The sequence below is a fragment of the Sorex araneus genome, chromosome 6 (assembly GCF_027595985.1).
Source record: "Sorex araneus isolate mSorAra2 chromosome 6, mSorAra2.pri, whole genome shotgun sequence".
In the NCBI taxonomy this organism is placed as follows: domain Eukaryota; kingdom Metazoa; phylum Chordata; class Mammalia; order Eulipotyphla; family Soricidae; genus Sorex; species Sorex araneus.
The window spans coordinates 92,734,293-92,750,286 of record NC_073307.1 but is presented as its reverse complement, the minus strand read 5'-3'; the positions used below and the strand labels follow the sequence as shown (position 1 = coordinate 92,750,286).

The following is a 15,994-nucleotide window of genomic DNA, read 5'->3' as shown; positions in this document are numbered from 1 at the left end:
GCTCAGGGGACCCTATGGGATGCTGGGAATCAAACCTGGGTCGGCCGCGTGCAAGGAAAATGTCCTCCCCCCTGTGCTATGCCACTGTCAACCTCTCTCGTCTCAGTCTAAGGACCACAGCTGAGATGGGGCAGGTATTTCTAACTGCACGACCCTCAGTGTCAACCCCCAGGGCAGCATGCCAACCCCCCCCCCCCGCCCCCGCACTTCCTGCAAGCATTGGTGGGTACAACTCTGAAGGCCCCCAAACAGCCCTGGGTACAGTCCTAGGGGCTCCCAAGCACCTGTAGGGAGGCTCTGCTGGCCCCTGGCCTCACAGGACCCAAATAGCATGGCCCTAGCATGGAATAGCTGGTCTGGTTGGCGGAGTATCACTGGGAGTGACCCCAGGGGCCCTGACCACTGCCCCCGCCCAAGCAAAGAACCAGGGTTCAGTCAAGGGTTTGATGTCTGACTCCCAACCCAGAGCCGTTCGGCCTCCTCGGCCTTTTCTCTTGGTCTAGCGTGCTAAAGTGCTCCTCTGCCCTTGCAGACACGCCGGAATTTACACAGATCTGATCAGAAACTCTATCCTGGATGCCACCTCCGTGCAGATCTTTTTTTTTTTTTTTTTTGCCTTTTTGGGTCACACCCGGCGATGCACAGGGGTCACTCCTGGCTCTGCACTCAGGAGTGACCCCTGGTGGTGCTCAGGAGACCATATGGGATGCTGGGAATAGAACCCGGGTGGGACGCATGCAAGGCAAACGCCCTCCCCGCTGTGCTATCGCTCCAGCCCCTCAACCAAACATTCTTGAGGAAGCTTCTTCCCCTTGTCCTAGGTGGGGTTGAGGGGGCTGGGGGTAAGGGGGGGATGCTTCTCCCTCTGAGTCCCTGTAGCTTTAGGCACCTAGAATAATCACTGTGATGAGGACACCGGGAGTAACCGGAGTCGGTTAGGGGGTTCCCTTCCCATTTACTGAGCGCGCCCATGAGCCAGGTGTCAGGCTAAGCGCTTTCCATGTATTATTTAACGCTCGCTAGAACCCCAGGGGAAGCTACTATGATTACCGTCAGTTCACAGATCCTATCAGGCAGGAGCTGAGTTTGGCTGCACGTAGAAACGTGTCCACTGGGCCCTCACCAAATGGGAACCGATCGCCTTTCCAAATAAACAGCGAGTGAGTGAGCGAGCAGTGGACAGGCCGGGGCCGGCACGACAGCCTCCGGATGCCCACTTAGCATCCAGCTTCGGTTACTGTGGAGACGAGATGATCACTGTGTTTTCCAATCCGTGGTCTGGGCTGCAGAAGCGGGGAGGCAAAAAGATGAAGGGCAGAGAGAGCCTTTCATTTTTTTTATTTCTTTATCTCTTTAGTGACGCAGGAAGGCAGCTTCTCTGTCTCCATCTCCATGACCAGCACAGTTCCGGGAGCACCTTAAAGCTTCCAAGGAGTCTGAGGACTCCTTATTTCTTTTCTTTTTTAAAAATGAGGCAGATTGGGGCTGGAGCGATAGCACAGAGGGGAGGGCGTTTGCCTTGCACGAGCGGCTGACCCAGGTTTGAATCCCAGCATCCCATAGGGTCCCCTGAGCACCGCCAGGGGTAATTCCTGAGTGCATGAGGAACCCCTGAGCATCGCCGGGTGTGACCCAAAAAGAAAAAAAAAAAAAAAAAGAGGCAAATGGGGCCAGAGTGATATAGGGTGTTTGCCTTGCACGCAGTCAACTCAGGTTCGATTTCCAGCATCCCATAGGGTTCCGCCGAGCACTGCCAGGAGTCATTCCTGAGTGCAGAGCCAGGAGGAGCCCCTGTGCATCGCCGGGTGTGGCCCAAAAAACAAAACAATAAAATAAAATAAAATAAAACGAGGCAGACTTTTGTGCTGTCCACAAAGGGGACCTCTGCTCCGAGGGAATACAGGAGAATGCCCGGGGATGACTAGAGGTGTGATTTGTTCCATCAGTGAAGAAACTGGGTCTCAGAGAGGACCAGACCGAGGTCAGATATACAGCCAGTGCATGCCCTCTCACGTCTGCTTGAGGCCAGGGCTTGCTTCCTTGACAACTGTGACAGAGGTCCTGATTCTCATCCCACAACTGTCTGGTTTGGGGTCCATTTAAGGGCCCCATCTGGGGCTGGAGCAATAGCACAGCGGGTAGGGCGTTTGCCTTGCACGCGGCCGACCCGGGTTCGATTCCCAGCATCCCATATGGTCCCCTGAGCACCGCCAGGGGTGATTGCTGAGTGCACGAGCCAGGAGTGATCCCTGAGCATCGCTGGGTGTGACCCAAAAAGCAAAAAAAAAAAAAAAAAAAAAAAAAGGACCCCATCTGGCTATGCTCAGGAAAGACTCTGGCTTACTCTGGCTTAGTGCTCCAGCCTCACTCCCCGTGGTGTTGGAGAGACCAGGTGGTGCCAGGGACTGGACCTGGGCCTCCTGTTTGCAAAACATGTGCTCCAGCCCTTTAACCTATTTCCTGCCCTCCCCTTCCCCTCCGCCCCCTCCCCGCCCCCCCCCCAACATCTTTTTAATTTCAGCCCATCTCTCCTCAATCAGAAGGTCCTGGGCACCAGGAACAACGTTTATTTACCTTGTCATCCCAGACATTTGCCCAGGGCCTGCTGGATGCGTGAATAAACAAACGTGAGGACATGAGTCCATTTCTGTTTCTAGGAGAATGGTCCCTAATTGTCCTTCTCCTCTAGGTTGTTTTAGCGCCCGCGCCAGAGCAGGTAGCTGCAACTGCGTAGGACAGAAATGATCCTGGCTTTTGTGCTGTGGCAGACACAGCTGCCATCTGCTATTTATAGGCCCTCCCTCGATGCTGAAAGCTTATTTACAGGGCGGGCTCCAATTTCTCTTTGTACTTCCTGGTCATTCAAATATTCTTTATACCACATAACTCGATTTCTCAGGGATATGTGCTCGACTCGAATAACAACAATGGGAGTGATTAGCAGCCCTGGTCCCAAATCATGTTTCTTACAAGGTTATGGAGAGACTCAGAAAAGAACCTGGTTTGGGGCTGGAGTGATAGCACAGCGGGTAGGGCGTTTGCCTTGCACGCGGCCGACCCGGGTTCGAATCCCAGCATCCCATATGGTCCCCTGAGCACCGCCAGGGGTGATTCCTGAGTGCATGAGCCAGGAGTGACCCCTGTGCATCGCTGGGTGTGACCCAAAAAAAAAAAAAAAAGCAAAAAAAAAAAAAGAAAAGAACCTGGTTTCCGGTGTACGGGCAAGGCAGGGAGGGAGAGAAGAATTCTCTTCTTTTTGTTCCATTGTTTTTTTTTAAGGGGGTCCATTTAATCTCAAAATTGATTAGTTCTCTACAGAGATGTCTCTGGACCCCAATCACATACAAGTTTAGAATTCCAGGAGCTCACAGCCGTGAAACTGGCCATGTGACCTCTCATGATATTCATAATAAGCAATAGAAAAGAAATTATCTAGGGGCTGGAGCAATAGCACAGCGGGTAGGGGGTTTGCCTTGCATGAGGCCGACCTGGGTTCGATTCCCAGCATCCCATAGGGTCCCCCGAGCACCGCCAGGGGTGGTTACTGAGTGCAGAGCCAGGAGTAACCCCTGTGCGTTGCCAGGTGTGACCCAAAAAGAAAAAAAAAAAAGAAAGAAAATAAGAAAATAAATTATCTAGCATCTGCCTATGGTAGGCAGGCTTGAATGGTGGTGGGAAAATTTGAAATAACGGTGGGGGGAAGGTGTCATGGTGGTGGGATTGGTGTTGAAATATTGAATGCAATCAATTAAGGTGAACAACCTTATGAAAATAAAATTTTTAAAAAATGGGGTTCAGGGCTGGAGCAATAGCACAGCGGGTAGGGCGTTTGCCTTGTACGTGGCCAACCTGGGTTCGATTCCCAGCGTCCCATATGGTCCCCTGAGCACTGCCAGGGGTTATTCCTGAGTGCAGAGCCAGGAGTGGCCCCTGTGCATTGCTGGATGTGACCCAAAAAGCAAAAGAGGGGCTGGATCGATAGCACAGCGGGTAGGGCATCTGCCTTGCACTCGGCCAACCCAGGTTCGATTCCCAGCATCCCATATGGTCCCCTGAGCACAGCCGGGGTAATTCCTGAGTGCAGAGCCAGGAGTGACCCCTGAGCGTCGCTGGGTGTGACCCAAAAAGAAAAAAAAACCCAAAAAGCAAAAGAAAAATGGGGTTCATTCCCAGAGGTGCTCAAGTGGTGTTGAGATGAAGCTCAGGGCCTTGCAAATGCTAAGCAGATGCTCTTAGCAGAGGAACCATGTCATGTCAGTCGACCCTAGGAGATAGGACACGAGAGCCCCCAAACTAAACGAACGGGGCTGGAGTGGTAGGGCGTTTGCCTCACAAGCGGCGGACTGGGGTTCGGTCCCCGGCATTCCATATGGTTCCTCAAGCATCGCCAGGGATAATTTCTGAGTGCAGACTCAGGAATAACCCCCTTGAGCATCGCTGGGTGTGCCCCCCCTAAATAAAAGAGCCCCAAATCAGAAAACAAAAACCCCAAAACCCCAAACAATCCCCACCCAAACCACACAGTTTCATAGGCCACCAGAAAACTTCCTGAATTTTCTTCAAAGCCAAACGGCGTGGCTGGAAAGGATCAAATCCCATCTGTTGTGAAGTCCTGCGGCCCGCGCCCTCCCCCCCCCCATTTGCTTCAGAACCCTGGAAATCAGCTCCAGGACAAGCTTGTAGGCCCTCAGACTTCCAGCTTAGTAGCCGAGAGCAGTCAGTGGTCGTGTTCCAGCTTCCCGTCACTCACTATATACCGTCAAACACGACTATACATCAGCAACTGCCCTAAGGATTTTCTTTTCTTTTCTTTCTTTTTTTTTTTTTTTTGCGGGGGGAAGAGGGTGTCCCTCTCTCAAACAATACTCATGGGACCCAGTCGTACTCAGCTGGCTCAGACTGTTCAGTGCTAGGGCATGAGATTATGGTGCTGGGGACCAGCAGGGCCGCACTGGCGGGGTATGTGGTTGCACCAGGGCTGCAACTGGACGGCAGTGCTGCAGTGCTGCAGTGGGGTGGGGGAACGATCTGAGTTTTTTTTTTTCTTTTTTGGTTTTTGGGCCACACCTGGAAATACTCAGGGGTTCCTCCTGGCTCTGCACTCAGGAATTACTCCTGGCGGTGCTCGGGGGACACCATGGGATGTCAGGGATTGAACCCAGGTTGGCCTCGTGCAAGGCATACGCCCTCCTCCTCGCTGTGCTATCGCTCCAGCCCCAGGACCTGAGCTTTTTGCACATGCAGGGCACGCATCCCTGACCACTTGGCTATCTTTCTGACCCCCTGAGTATTTTCTTTTGCTGCATTGAATCCTTAAAACAAAACAATAACTATTATCGTCATTCTTTTTTTTCTTTCTTTTTGGGTCACACCCAGCAATGCACAGGGGTCACTCCTGGCTCATGCACTCAGGAATTACTTCTGGCGGTGCTCAGGGGACCATATGGGGGGGCTGGGAATCGAACCTGGGTTGGCCTTGTGCAAGGCAAACGCCCTACCCGGGGTGTGCTAGCTCTCCAGCCCCTCATTGTCATTTTAAAAAGAAGGAATGGGGCTGGAGGGATAGCACAGCAGGGAGAGCGGTTGCCTTGTACTCGGCGGACCCGGGTTCGATTCCCAGCATCCCGTATGGCCCCCCAAGCACGGCCAAGGGTAATTCCTGAGTGCAGAGCCAGGAGTAACCCCTGTGCATCGCCGGGTGTGACCCAAAAAGAAAAAAAAAAGAGATCCTTAAGTCATATGGAGGGCAGGGGGAGTAGGTCCTAAAGCCTGCATCAAAGCTGCCTTGGTCTGACTTCAAAGCAAGGATCTTTGCCATTATTCCGTTCCAGCACTAGCCAGGTCAAACTAAAGTGCAAAGGCCAAATTATAGACTCAAATATGACCTGAGAAGTGACCTGGCCCAGGTTTGCACAACATTCACATTATTGACATTTGGGCCTGGGGAACCGTTGTGGGGATGGATGTTCCGTTCTGCGTTGGAGGTTGAACATTCCTGGATTCTACCACTACATCCCAGAGGCCTCCTCATTACCAGATGAAACAACCCAAAAACGTCTCCAGATGTTGACAAATATTCTGGGGGGGGGAAGGGGAAGGGTTATAATCACCCCAGGCTGCCAGCCACTGAGCTGAACCATCTCATTTTACAAATGATGGAGCAGAGGTCCAGAGAGATGAGGTAACGTGTTTAAGCTGGTTAGCAGAACCCGGGTTGCTCACACCCTATGCTGGGCACATAGGGAGCACAGTATGGAGCAAAGAGAAAGCGGATGTTCTTTGGTCCCTGGACTGCTCCCTGTTGATAATTAGGTGTTTTATACAGGCAGCAAGGCAGAGAGACAGAGACTAGGGTTTGGTGTCTGCAGATCAGGATCAGACATTTCCTAGCTGCAGAACGTAAGCAAGCGGAGGCTAATCAACAGTGGAACTGAGACAATGACTATTTCACAGGTACCGTCAGCTTTAAAACAGGTCTGAGGATGATCTGTGCAAACCGTTCGGCTCTAACAATCTGGTATTCGGAGGACAGGACCAGAATGTGATTATTACAATGACGATGGATGATGATGATAATGAGTTTTCAAAGTGGGGATGGCCCTGCAGTGTGGCTTCATTCCTGGATCTTTCACCTCCTGAGGCTTCTCTTGTGGGAGAGGGAGGGGGAGGGAGAGAGAGAGAGAAGGGAGAGAGTGGAGGGAGAGAGAGAGGAGGGAGAGAGAAAGGAGGGAGAGAGAGAGGAGGGACAGAGGGAAGAAAGGAGGGAGGGGAAGAGAGGAGAGGAAGGAGAGGTGGGAAAGAGAGGGAGAAAGGGGGAGAGGGAGAGAGGAAAGAAGAGAGAGGAGGGAGGAGGAGGGAGGAGGAAGGGGGGAGGAGAGAGAGAGGGAGGAGGAGGGAGAGAGAGAGGGGAGAAAAGAGGGAGAGAGGAGAGGAAGGAGAGAGGTGGGAAAGAGGGAGAAAGGAGAAGATGGAGAGAGGGGAGAGGGAGAGAGGAAAGAGAGAGGAGGGAGGAGGGAGGGAGGGAAAAGGAGAGAGAGAGAGAGGGGAGGGAGGGAGTGGGAAGCGAGGGGGGAGGGGGGAAAAACAGAGAGAGGAGAAAAGAGAGGGGCGAGACCCAGACGGCCCGCTCCTACGGCGGCCCCTCCCTCCCTGCCCCTGCGCCGCCGGATGGGTGAAGCCGAGCCGCAGCTCGGCCTTCCGTCCAATCAGAGGGAGTTGTCCCTCTAGCCCCGCCTGCTCGGGCCGGAGGCCACGCCCCCCGCGGGAGCGGACTCCGCCCCGTCCGCGTGAGCCGGCGCTCCCGCCGCGCCAAGCCTCCCGGGCGGAGATTCCCGAACGTCCTCGAGCTCTTCCCGGCCTCCGTCGGGCGGCCAGAGCGGAGGCGGCGGAGATTGCCGAAGGCGCTGGCCACGCCCCCGCCGCGGGTTCGGCTGCCGCCGCCGCCGCCGCCGCCGCCCCCCTCCCAGCGCGGGCCGCGCGGGCCGGAGTCCGCGATCCGGGTCCCTCCCCTCCTTCATTCCCTCTCCCCGCCTTCCCGGGGCGGCCGAGCCCGGCCAGTCAGCTCGTCCCGGCGCGGGCCCCACCTCCCCCGCAATAAACAGCCCTCCCCGCGCCCGGGAGCCCGGACCGCCCCCTTCCTCCCGCGGCCCGGCGTGCGGCGAGGGCCAGGGCGAGGGTGCGAGCGCGGGCCGGCTCCGGGAGTGCGTGAGGCGGGCGCGCGTCGGGGGGGGGGGGGCGCGCGAGCCGCTGCTGCTGCCCCCGCGGCGACCCGCCCGCGCTGCCGGGTGTGGGGGGGGTCGTCGAGCCGGCCAGCCGGCGGGCGACGCGGCCGAGCGGGGGGCGCCGGGCCCGCGCGCGCACACACACACACACAGACACACACACACGACACAGACACACACAGACACAGACACACACACCACACGCGCGCGCGCGCGCACACACGCACGCACGCGGGGGCGGGGGCCGGCGCGCGCCCGCCTGTCGCGACAGTCGGGGCCGAGGCCCAGGGGGAGGTGGCCTGTCGCGGCTCGCCCGGCTCCCGGAGGCCAGGGGGGCGCGGGCGGATGGCGGAAGGCGCCCAGCCGCAGCCGCCGCCGCAGCAGCTCGGGCCCGGCGCCGCCGCCCGGGGGATGAAGCGGGAGTCGGAGCTGGAGCCGCCGGTGCCCGGAGCGGGCGGAGACGGAGCCGAGCCCGGCCTGAGCAAGCGGCCGCGCACCGAGGACGCGGCGGCCGACGGCGGCGGGATGCAGGTGACCGCGCGGGGGGCCGCGAGGGCCGGGCCGGGGGCGGCGGGGGCGGCGCGGGCGGCGCGCGTGCGTGTGCGCGTGTGCGCTCCCGGGGGTGGGGGGTCCGGCTGGGACGCGGCGGGGGCGCCGGGAGGGGCCCGGCACGGAGGCGCGGGATGCAGGGAGACCCCGGGGTGGGGGTGGGGCGGGGTGGGGGTCGGGGTGGGGGTCGGCGTTCCAGAGGGGACGGAAGGCGTGAATGGGTTTGGGGGAGGCGCGGGTGCGGGGAGCGCGCCCCCCACCCGTGGGTCGAGAGGGGGGGTTCATTGCACAGACCCGGTGCCTCGCCAGAACCCGGGTCTGTTACCCGCAGAACTGCTGCATTGAGTAGAGGGGCGCCGACGTGGGACACCGCCCGAGAAGCAGCAGCAGGAGGAGGAGGGAGAGGGAGGAGGAGGAGGAGGAGCAGCAGCAGCAGCAGCAGCAGCAGCCCCTTTTGGGGGGCGAGCCCTTTCCTCCTCGCTGGGGTGGGGAAAGGGGCTGGAAGGCGGCGAAACTCCTAGAGAGCTCGAAGGGGATGTGGCCGCGATTGTGGGTTAAATCAGTTACACAAGGAGGGTGGTGGGGAGGACCGAGTTTGGCGGGCGGTGGCGGCGGTGGGGGGCGTGGGGGTGGGGGTGGGGGGCGCGGCCACCCGGCGGGTGCTGCCTGGTGAACTTTGCGGAGGAGGCTGATGAGGCAGGAGAGAGACCCACGACCCCCAGTCTTGCCTCCTCCGCAGTTAGGGCCCCGAGAGCCCGTCATTGTCTGGCGTGTAAAAGGAAATTTATAAGGTTGCCCCGGGGGCCGCCGGCTTCCGAGCACGGCTGGAGGGATGGAGGCGGCCTGATGACTAGGTGGACGGATGGATGGGGAGGGGGGGCAGTGTCCGCGGCCCGACCTGGCCCTGGCCCTGGCCCTGGCGTGGCGAGGGACCAGAGTGACAGCTTGGCGGGCTGCTTTTGGGGTTGCCTTGGGACGTGGCGGGGCTCGTTTCCCTGCAGTTGCATCTGCTTAATTCTCTTAGAATCAGAATGTTAGCGATGGAAAAGGCCCAGACACAGGGATTCTTAGCTTGGGGAGCTGGGGTGGGCTGTTCATGAGAAACAGTTTATGTGCAGAGTGTGTGTGTGTGTGTGTGAAAGTCAGTAGTTTCCCTCGTTTTGGGGTGGGGGGAGAGATTCAAATCCCCAAATGTTGCTCACCGCTTCATTTTATCACCCGGTGGGAATCCCGAGTCCCTGAGCACGGCCGTCACATGTCCCAGGCCCGTCCAGTGAGAGGTAGTGGAAGCCACTCGGAGCCTGACTTCTCATTCCCATTCCCCTGCTCTCTCTCTCCATTACACCACTCTTGGAAGTCTCTGCAGGGCTAGGCTTCCTGTGCCGGGCTCCCTGCTTTTCCAAGCCCCTGCCTGGCTTCCTGTGTTAGCCAGCGTCTTCAGGCGGGCACGTTTGCTCCCTTTGCAGGGGAGGCCCGGCTGGTCCTGGGGTTGGGAGTCGGCGCTCTTGGTGTTTGATTGCTTTGGCGGGCCTGTTTTTGTTCCCCGGCAGAACGCTGACAGATACCTGGAGGGGCAAAAAGCTCTGGAGCCTGGGTCCACTAGAGAGGAGTAGGGGGGTGCACTTTCGGAGCTGGGGGGTCACGTCGGACGGTGAGGAGGGAGCTGGGGGGGTGCAGATGAGTGTCTTCTGCCCCTGTGTGGGCTTGGAGCTGCCTGTATGTGGAATGTTTATTACTCCCATCAGTCATGATTATAAGTTAGACGCCGCCCTCCTGGCCCCCAGCCTCCTCTCCCTCCTGGGGCCCATTATTTGCTTGTTGCCTTTAAATTGGCTAAGGATAGTGGCATTTGGAAATGGAGCGGTGGATGGGGACTCTGGAGGTGCACAGAGGAAGGACTCAATTAGATCCTCTGGGTACAAATGGACAACTTAGAACTCTCCTATGGAGAATCTTTCTTTTTTTTTTTCAATTCCGTTTATTTGTGGATCTTTATTATTTATTTCTGGGTTCTCATAGTGGTTCCGGCACACCATGGCACACTGGTATTTAAATCAACATCCACGTTGTCCCTCTGCCTTCGACTAACTGTATAATTTCGGGGAAGATCCCGTCCCTTGGGACCCCCGTGTTCCTAGTTGTTAGCTACATGTGTGTGCAGCATGGTGTCTAAGCTAGCTACCCCTAAGATACCCAGTTTCCAGAGGTGTTTGGCGTTTCTAATCTACGTGGGAAGACCAGGTGGGTGTCTTATCTGTCTCTGTGATTTTTGTCTACATGTGTATGTTAGGAAAACAGGAATAAAGCTGTCACAAGGCATCGTATCATCCCAAGCCAAAGTATCCTGGGGCTTTGTGCCTTTGACTTCAGAGGAAAGATGTGCATCCTCGCAGAAAGGGCGAGGGAAGATTTCTATGAAGCACTGAAATCCGAGCGTGGATGAGAGTAAAGGGGGAAGAATATTCTAGAAATAGTAACACTTAAGCTCAGGTCACTCCCTACCTTGAGGACTTCTTAGATCGATTACAATAAAACGTTGAGTATTGGGCTAGAGAGATAGCACAGTGGGGAGGGCGTTTGCCTTGCACAGGGCCCACCCGGGTTCGATCCCCAGCATCCCGTATGGTCCCCCGAGCACTACCAGGAGTGATTCCTGCAGAGCCCGGAGTAACCTCCGACCGAACACTGCCAGGTGTGGCCCTCAAACACAACAAAACTTTAGTATTGATTCACTTAATGATTATTGAACAACTGCTATGTGCTAGACACTGTTTTCGAACCTGGGGATAGAGCTGTTTCATGAAACAACTCCCCCCCACCCCCCGCCTCAATGGGATGAGTGCTCGCCCTCAAGGAAAGGAGCCACTGCTTGTTCCTAGGTGGGAGTAACACTGGGGAGAAACACAGTGAGGGAGGCCATGGGGCAGCGTGGAGAGGGCTCGGGCCAGAGAGCGCAGGAGGGCGCGGGCCATGCCCATATTGGGCAGAAGAGTCTCAGGTGCAGAGGCCTGGAGCGGAAGTGCCCTGGGTGTGTCTGGGAACCAGAGATCAGGGTCGCCGGAGCAGGAGGAGCAGAGGCAGGGTCCTCGTAGGGGGTCTTCAGCCAGTTGTCTGTGCCTGCGTATAGGCCCCAGAGACACTGGGAAAATCCTGGACCCTGTTGGTACGTCGGTCTCGATCTTTCTTATTTATTTATTTATTTATTTTTGCTTTTTGGGTCATACCTGGTGATGCACAGGGGTTACTCCTGGTTCTGCACTCAGGAATTACCCCTGGGGACCTATGGGATGCTGGGATTTGAACCCGGGTCGGCCGCGTGCAAGGCAAACTCCCTCCCCGCTGTGCTGTCGCTCCAGCCCGTAAAAAAATTAATCGCGTGATGGGGTTTCAGTTCGTGTTCCATCACCCGCTCTTCACCATGTACGTTTCTCACCACCAGTGTCCCCAGTTTCCCTCCTGCCCCCCGCCCCGCAGCCTGCCTCTAGGGCAGGAACTTTTCTCCTCTCTTTCTCACTTTCTCTCTCTTTCCTTTCGGGCATTGTGGTTTGCAATACAGGTACCGAAAGGTTCTCTTGTTTGTCATTTTGCCTGCTTTCGGCTCGCAATTCTCGGCTAGGCGATCATTTCCGACTATCTTTATGTGCGTTTGTCTTAAAACATGCTGTTTCCCTTTCCTTGATCTCAACACATGGTGAGTTTTTCTGCCTTGATGCCCTCTTCTGGGAAGTTGTCCCTCCCAGTTCAGTTCACACCAGCCAGACCTTCCTCTTGTCGCTCATGTCCCTGCTTCATTACCCACCCTCTGTATCATCCCAGTTATCTGTCACTGTCATCCCGTTGCTCATTGATTTGCTCGAGCGGGCACCAGTAACATCTCCATGTGAGACTTGTTGTTACTGGTTTTGACATATCGAATATGCCAACGGGGAGCTTGCCAGGCTCTGCCGTGAGGGCGGGATACTCTCAGTAAGTTGCTGGGCTCTTCGAGAGGGACAGAGGAATCGAACCTGGTTCAGCCGCATGCACGGAGAATGCCCTACCCGCTGTGCTATCACTCCAGCCCAGTTATACTTATTATACTATTTTTATTACCATAGTGAAACTTTAAGTGTCTAGAAGACTGGAATTCTGTTTTCTTTGTGTTTGTTCTTCATAATGCCAAACAGTATGGAGTGTTCACGGCTGATTCAGTCGAAGTTGGAATTTACTTTTTTTGCAAATAATTAAAGGATAGGAACCAAAAAAGCATGAAATTAAGCAGTACAAATATCTTCATGAAATTCCCCCAATCTTCCTCAAGTCAGAGGACCCATTTTTACAGCAGAAAATAATTTTCTGGGGTGACTTTTTCCAAGGCTACTTACCAAGTGAAGCTACAGCTGCAGTTTGTGATTCCCAGGCTGAGCTGTACTCAGTTAACAGCCAGTGGGCTTTGGGAGGAAGTCGTTTCTTCCCAGGATGCAGCAGAGACCTCATGTTAGAATCTTGGGTCTCAGAAGGGGCCCTGGGGAGAGAGAAAGGGTCGGTCTTTTCCAGGACAGCATCTGGAAGCCTCATGCGGCTGGAAAAGCAGCCAGCCCAGTCCTGGAAGTCGTATGGAAACAGAAAACCCTGAAGCACAGAGTCGCTGGGAAGATACAGACTCAATTTGAAAATTAAAACATGGGCAGGGGGCTGGAGCGATAGCACAGTGGGTAGGGCGTTTGCCTTGCACGCGGTCGACCTGGGTTCTAATCCCAGCATCCCATATGGTCCCCTGAGCACCGCCAAGGGTAATTCCTGAGTGAAGAGCCAGGAGTAACCCCTGTGCATCGACGGGTGTGACCCAAAAACCAAAAAAAAAAAAAAAAAAAAGTGGGCAGAGAAATATGGGGGCCAGAGAGTGCAGTGGGTAAGGCGCTTGCCTTGCACGCAGCCAACCAGGATTCAATCCCCGGCAGCCCATATAGTCTTCCCAGCCTGCCAGGGGTAACCCCTGAGCGCAGAGCCAGGAGTAAGCCCTGAGCACAGCTGGAGGCGGCCCCCGAACAAAAGGAATTAAGTGAATCAAGGGGCTAGAGAGATTGTACAGTGGGTAGGCACTTGCCTCGTAAGCGGCTTACCCAGGTTCGATTCCTGGCACCTCATATCCCTGGAGCTCTGTCAGGAGTGATCTCTGAGCACTGCTGGGTGTCGTCCAAGAAACCAAAAACAGGGGCTGAAGCGATAGTACAGTGGGTAGGGCGTTTGCCTTGTACACGGCCGACCCGGGTTCGATTCCCAGCATCCCATAGGGTCCCCTGAGCACTGCCAGGAGTAATTCCTGAGTGTAGAGCCAGGAGTAACCCCTGTGCACCGCCGGGTGTGACCTGAAAAGCAATAAATAAAAAAAAAAGAAACTAAAAACAAAACAAGAAGTATGGTAAAATAAGAGAAGGAAATTGGGCATGTTGGTGGCTGCATATCAAAACCATAGAAGTTAACATAAATGATTGAAATAGTTATTCACACATAATTAGTACATCGTACTCCACCCTGGTGGAAACTTGAATGGATTATATGTAGAGGTGCTAGAAGTTCATTTTCCTCTAAGAAAATTTGATACATATATATATACATATAAAATATATGAGACCTAGGATTTATCGAACCCCAGACAATAAGCTCTTTCGGTCTTTTCTAATGAATATAAGCCATTTGTGCTGCTTTCTAGGAATTCAGCTGCTATTTATAAGGCAAGATGCACCTTAATTATTACATCTTTCAGCAAAATGTTTTATAGCAGTGAAATGTTGGTATGTGATTACAGCGTGGTAGAGTTCCTTCCCCCCTCCCGTCCCCCGTTTGATTTTGTGTTTGGGGCACACCCAGTGGTGCACAGGCCTTGCTCCTCCTGGCTCTGTACTCAGTGGTCCTTCCTGGCGGGATCCGGGGGACCATTTGAGGTGCCAGGGATTGAACCCGGGTCCGCTGAGTGCAAGGCAAACGCCCTACTCGACTGTGCTCTCCATCCAGCCTCAGAGTAACTAACTGCTTCTGCCCGTAGATGCAGTCGATCCTAGTGGTTGCTTCAGGTAGATGGAAAACTTTCTACCTGGTCTCAGGGAAGTGGGCCAGGAATTGCCCTGTGGATGCCGTACATCTTGGAGTAGTTTAATTTCCCATTTGCGCGTTACTGGATTTCTTGCTGCATGGGTGGATCTCTCTGGACATGTCATTTGGTTAGTTGGTTGCTGACAGTGGACAATGTTGCTATTATTTGAGTAGCGTCCTTAAAATATGCTATCCTTTCAGCTAATTAACTCCAAGGAATCTCTGAAATAATTTCCTTTTCTTTCTTTTTTTTTTTTTTTTTGTTTTTTGGGCCACACACACCAGGCAGTGTTCAGGATTTATTCCTGTTGGCTTGAGGGACCATAAGGGGAGCCAGGGATTGAACCCTGGGTCAGCTACATGTAAGCAAACACTTTACCCGATGTACTGTTGCTCTGGCTCCAGAATAATTTTTTTTTCTTTTTTGGATCACACCCAGTCATGCTCAGGGGTTCCTCCTGCCTCTGCACTCAGGAATCACTCCTGGGGGTGCTTGAGGGACCGCAGGGGGTGCCAGGGATTGAACACGGATGGGCCACACGCAAGGCAAACGCCCTACCTGCTGTATTATCATTCTGGCCCCACCAGAATAATTTTTAGTTTCTACTAATTTCAGTCTGCTTGGGCATCGTAACAAAATACCACAGACTGGGTGATGTAAACAACAGAAACTTAATTCCCACATTTCTGGAGGCCAGAAGTCCAAGATGAAGGTGTTTGCTGATTTGGTGTCTGCTCGGGGCTGGCTCCGGTCTGTAGGTGGGCTTGACAGAGGGAAACTGTTCCTCAGGCCTTTTCTTGGCGTTTGCTGTGTATATACTCTTCCTACTCTTCCAGGGCCACGACCCCTTGCGGGGCAGGGTGGGGTGGGAGCAGTTCCTAGGACTTAATCTAAACCTACTCATCTCCCCAGTGCTCCATCGTCACGACATACTCATTTGGAGGGACGCGGACATTTGGTTTCGACCACTTACCAGAGGGCTAACATTTGTGGGTGCGAAACTAAGGCCTAGTCAAAGTGACTTAACAAAAGAAGAAAGTCTTTCAGAGGATCCCACCGATGTCAAATGGGAAATGTCTTTGAGAAGGAGAAAGCTCGGAGTTGACAGGTTACTTAGTCTTTTATTTTTTTAATTTTCATTTTTTGTTGCATCACCGTGAGATACAGTCACAAAGCTTTCATGTTTGAGTTTCACTCATACAGTGATCGAACACCCAACCCTCTACCAGTGCACATTCTCCACCACCAATGTCCCTAGTGTACCCCCCCCCCGTTCCAACGCTTTCCCCCCGCCTCCATGGCAGACCGTTTCTCCTATGCAGTAGAGTGACTCGAGAGATCAGTCTGATCTTGTCTCCCAATCCCCCTCCCTCTTTTTTTTTTTTCCTGACCACCTTGTCATTTTTTTCCCTGCTCTATCACTCTGACATGTGAACACAACAGAAGCTAACGAGATTTAACTTTCATTTTGACGTAAAGCAGACGGGTGTAGACAGGCCTGAAGATTACAGGACTGCAAAGGGAGCGATTCACTGCAGAGCAAGAAACGGCGCATTTCTTTCTTCTCGTGTCAACCAGAACGCTGCTGGTGAATTTCTAGCTGGCTGGCTCGCGGGCTGTCAATTTGATGTCCGTCTTGAATGACTTTAGA

The 15,994-nt window shown here is 54.5% G+C and overlaps 1 protein-coding gene across 12 annotated transcripts in view; it reads left to right on the top strand.

Annotated features, from left to right (window-relative positions):
* Positions 1 to 7,796: 7,796 nt before the first annotated feature.
* The window catches only part of RBFOX2 (RNA binding fox-1 homolog 2), a 280,019-nt gene continuing 271,821 nt past the window's right edge, over positions 7,797 to 15,994 (top strand). For 2 of the 12 annotated variants that reach the window (XM_055141048.1, XM_055141049.1), the window contains exon 1: positions 7,813 to 8,252. In XM_055141048.1, coding sequence (XP_054997023.1) covers positions 8,067 to 8,252 — 186 coding nt within the window. In that variant the 5' untranslated portion in view covers positions 7,813 to 8,066. Of the gene's footprint in view, positions 8,253 to 8,404; positions 8,411 to 15,994 lie in introns of those variants that run through there. The other 10 variants (XM_055141043.1, XM_055141045.1, XM_055141054.1 and 7 more) reach the window with 10 other exon arrangements.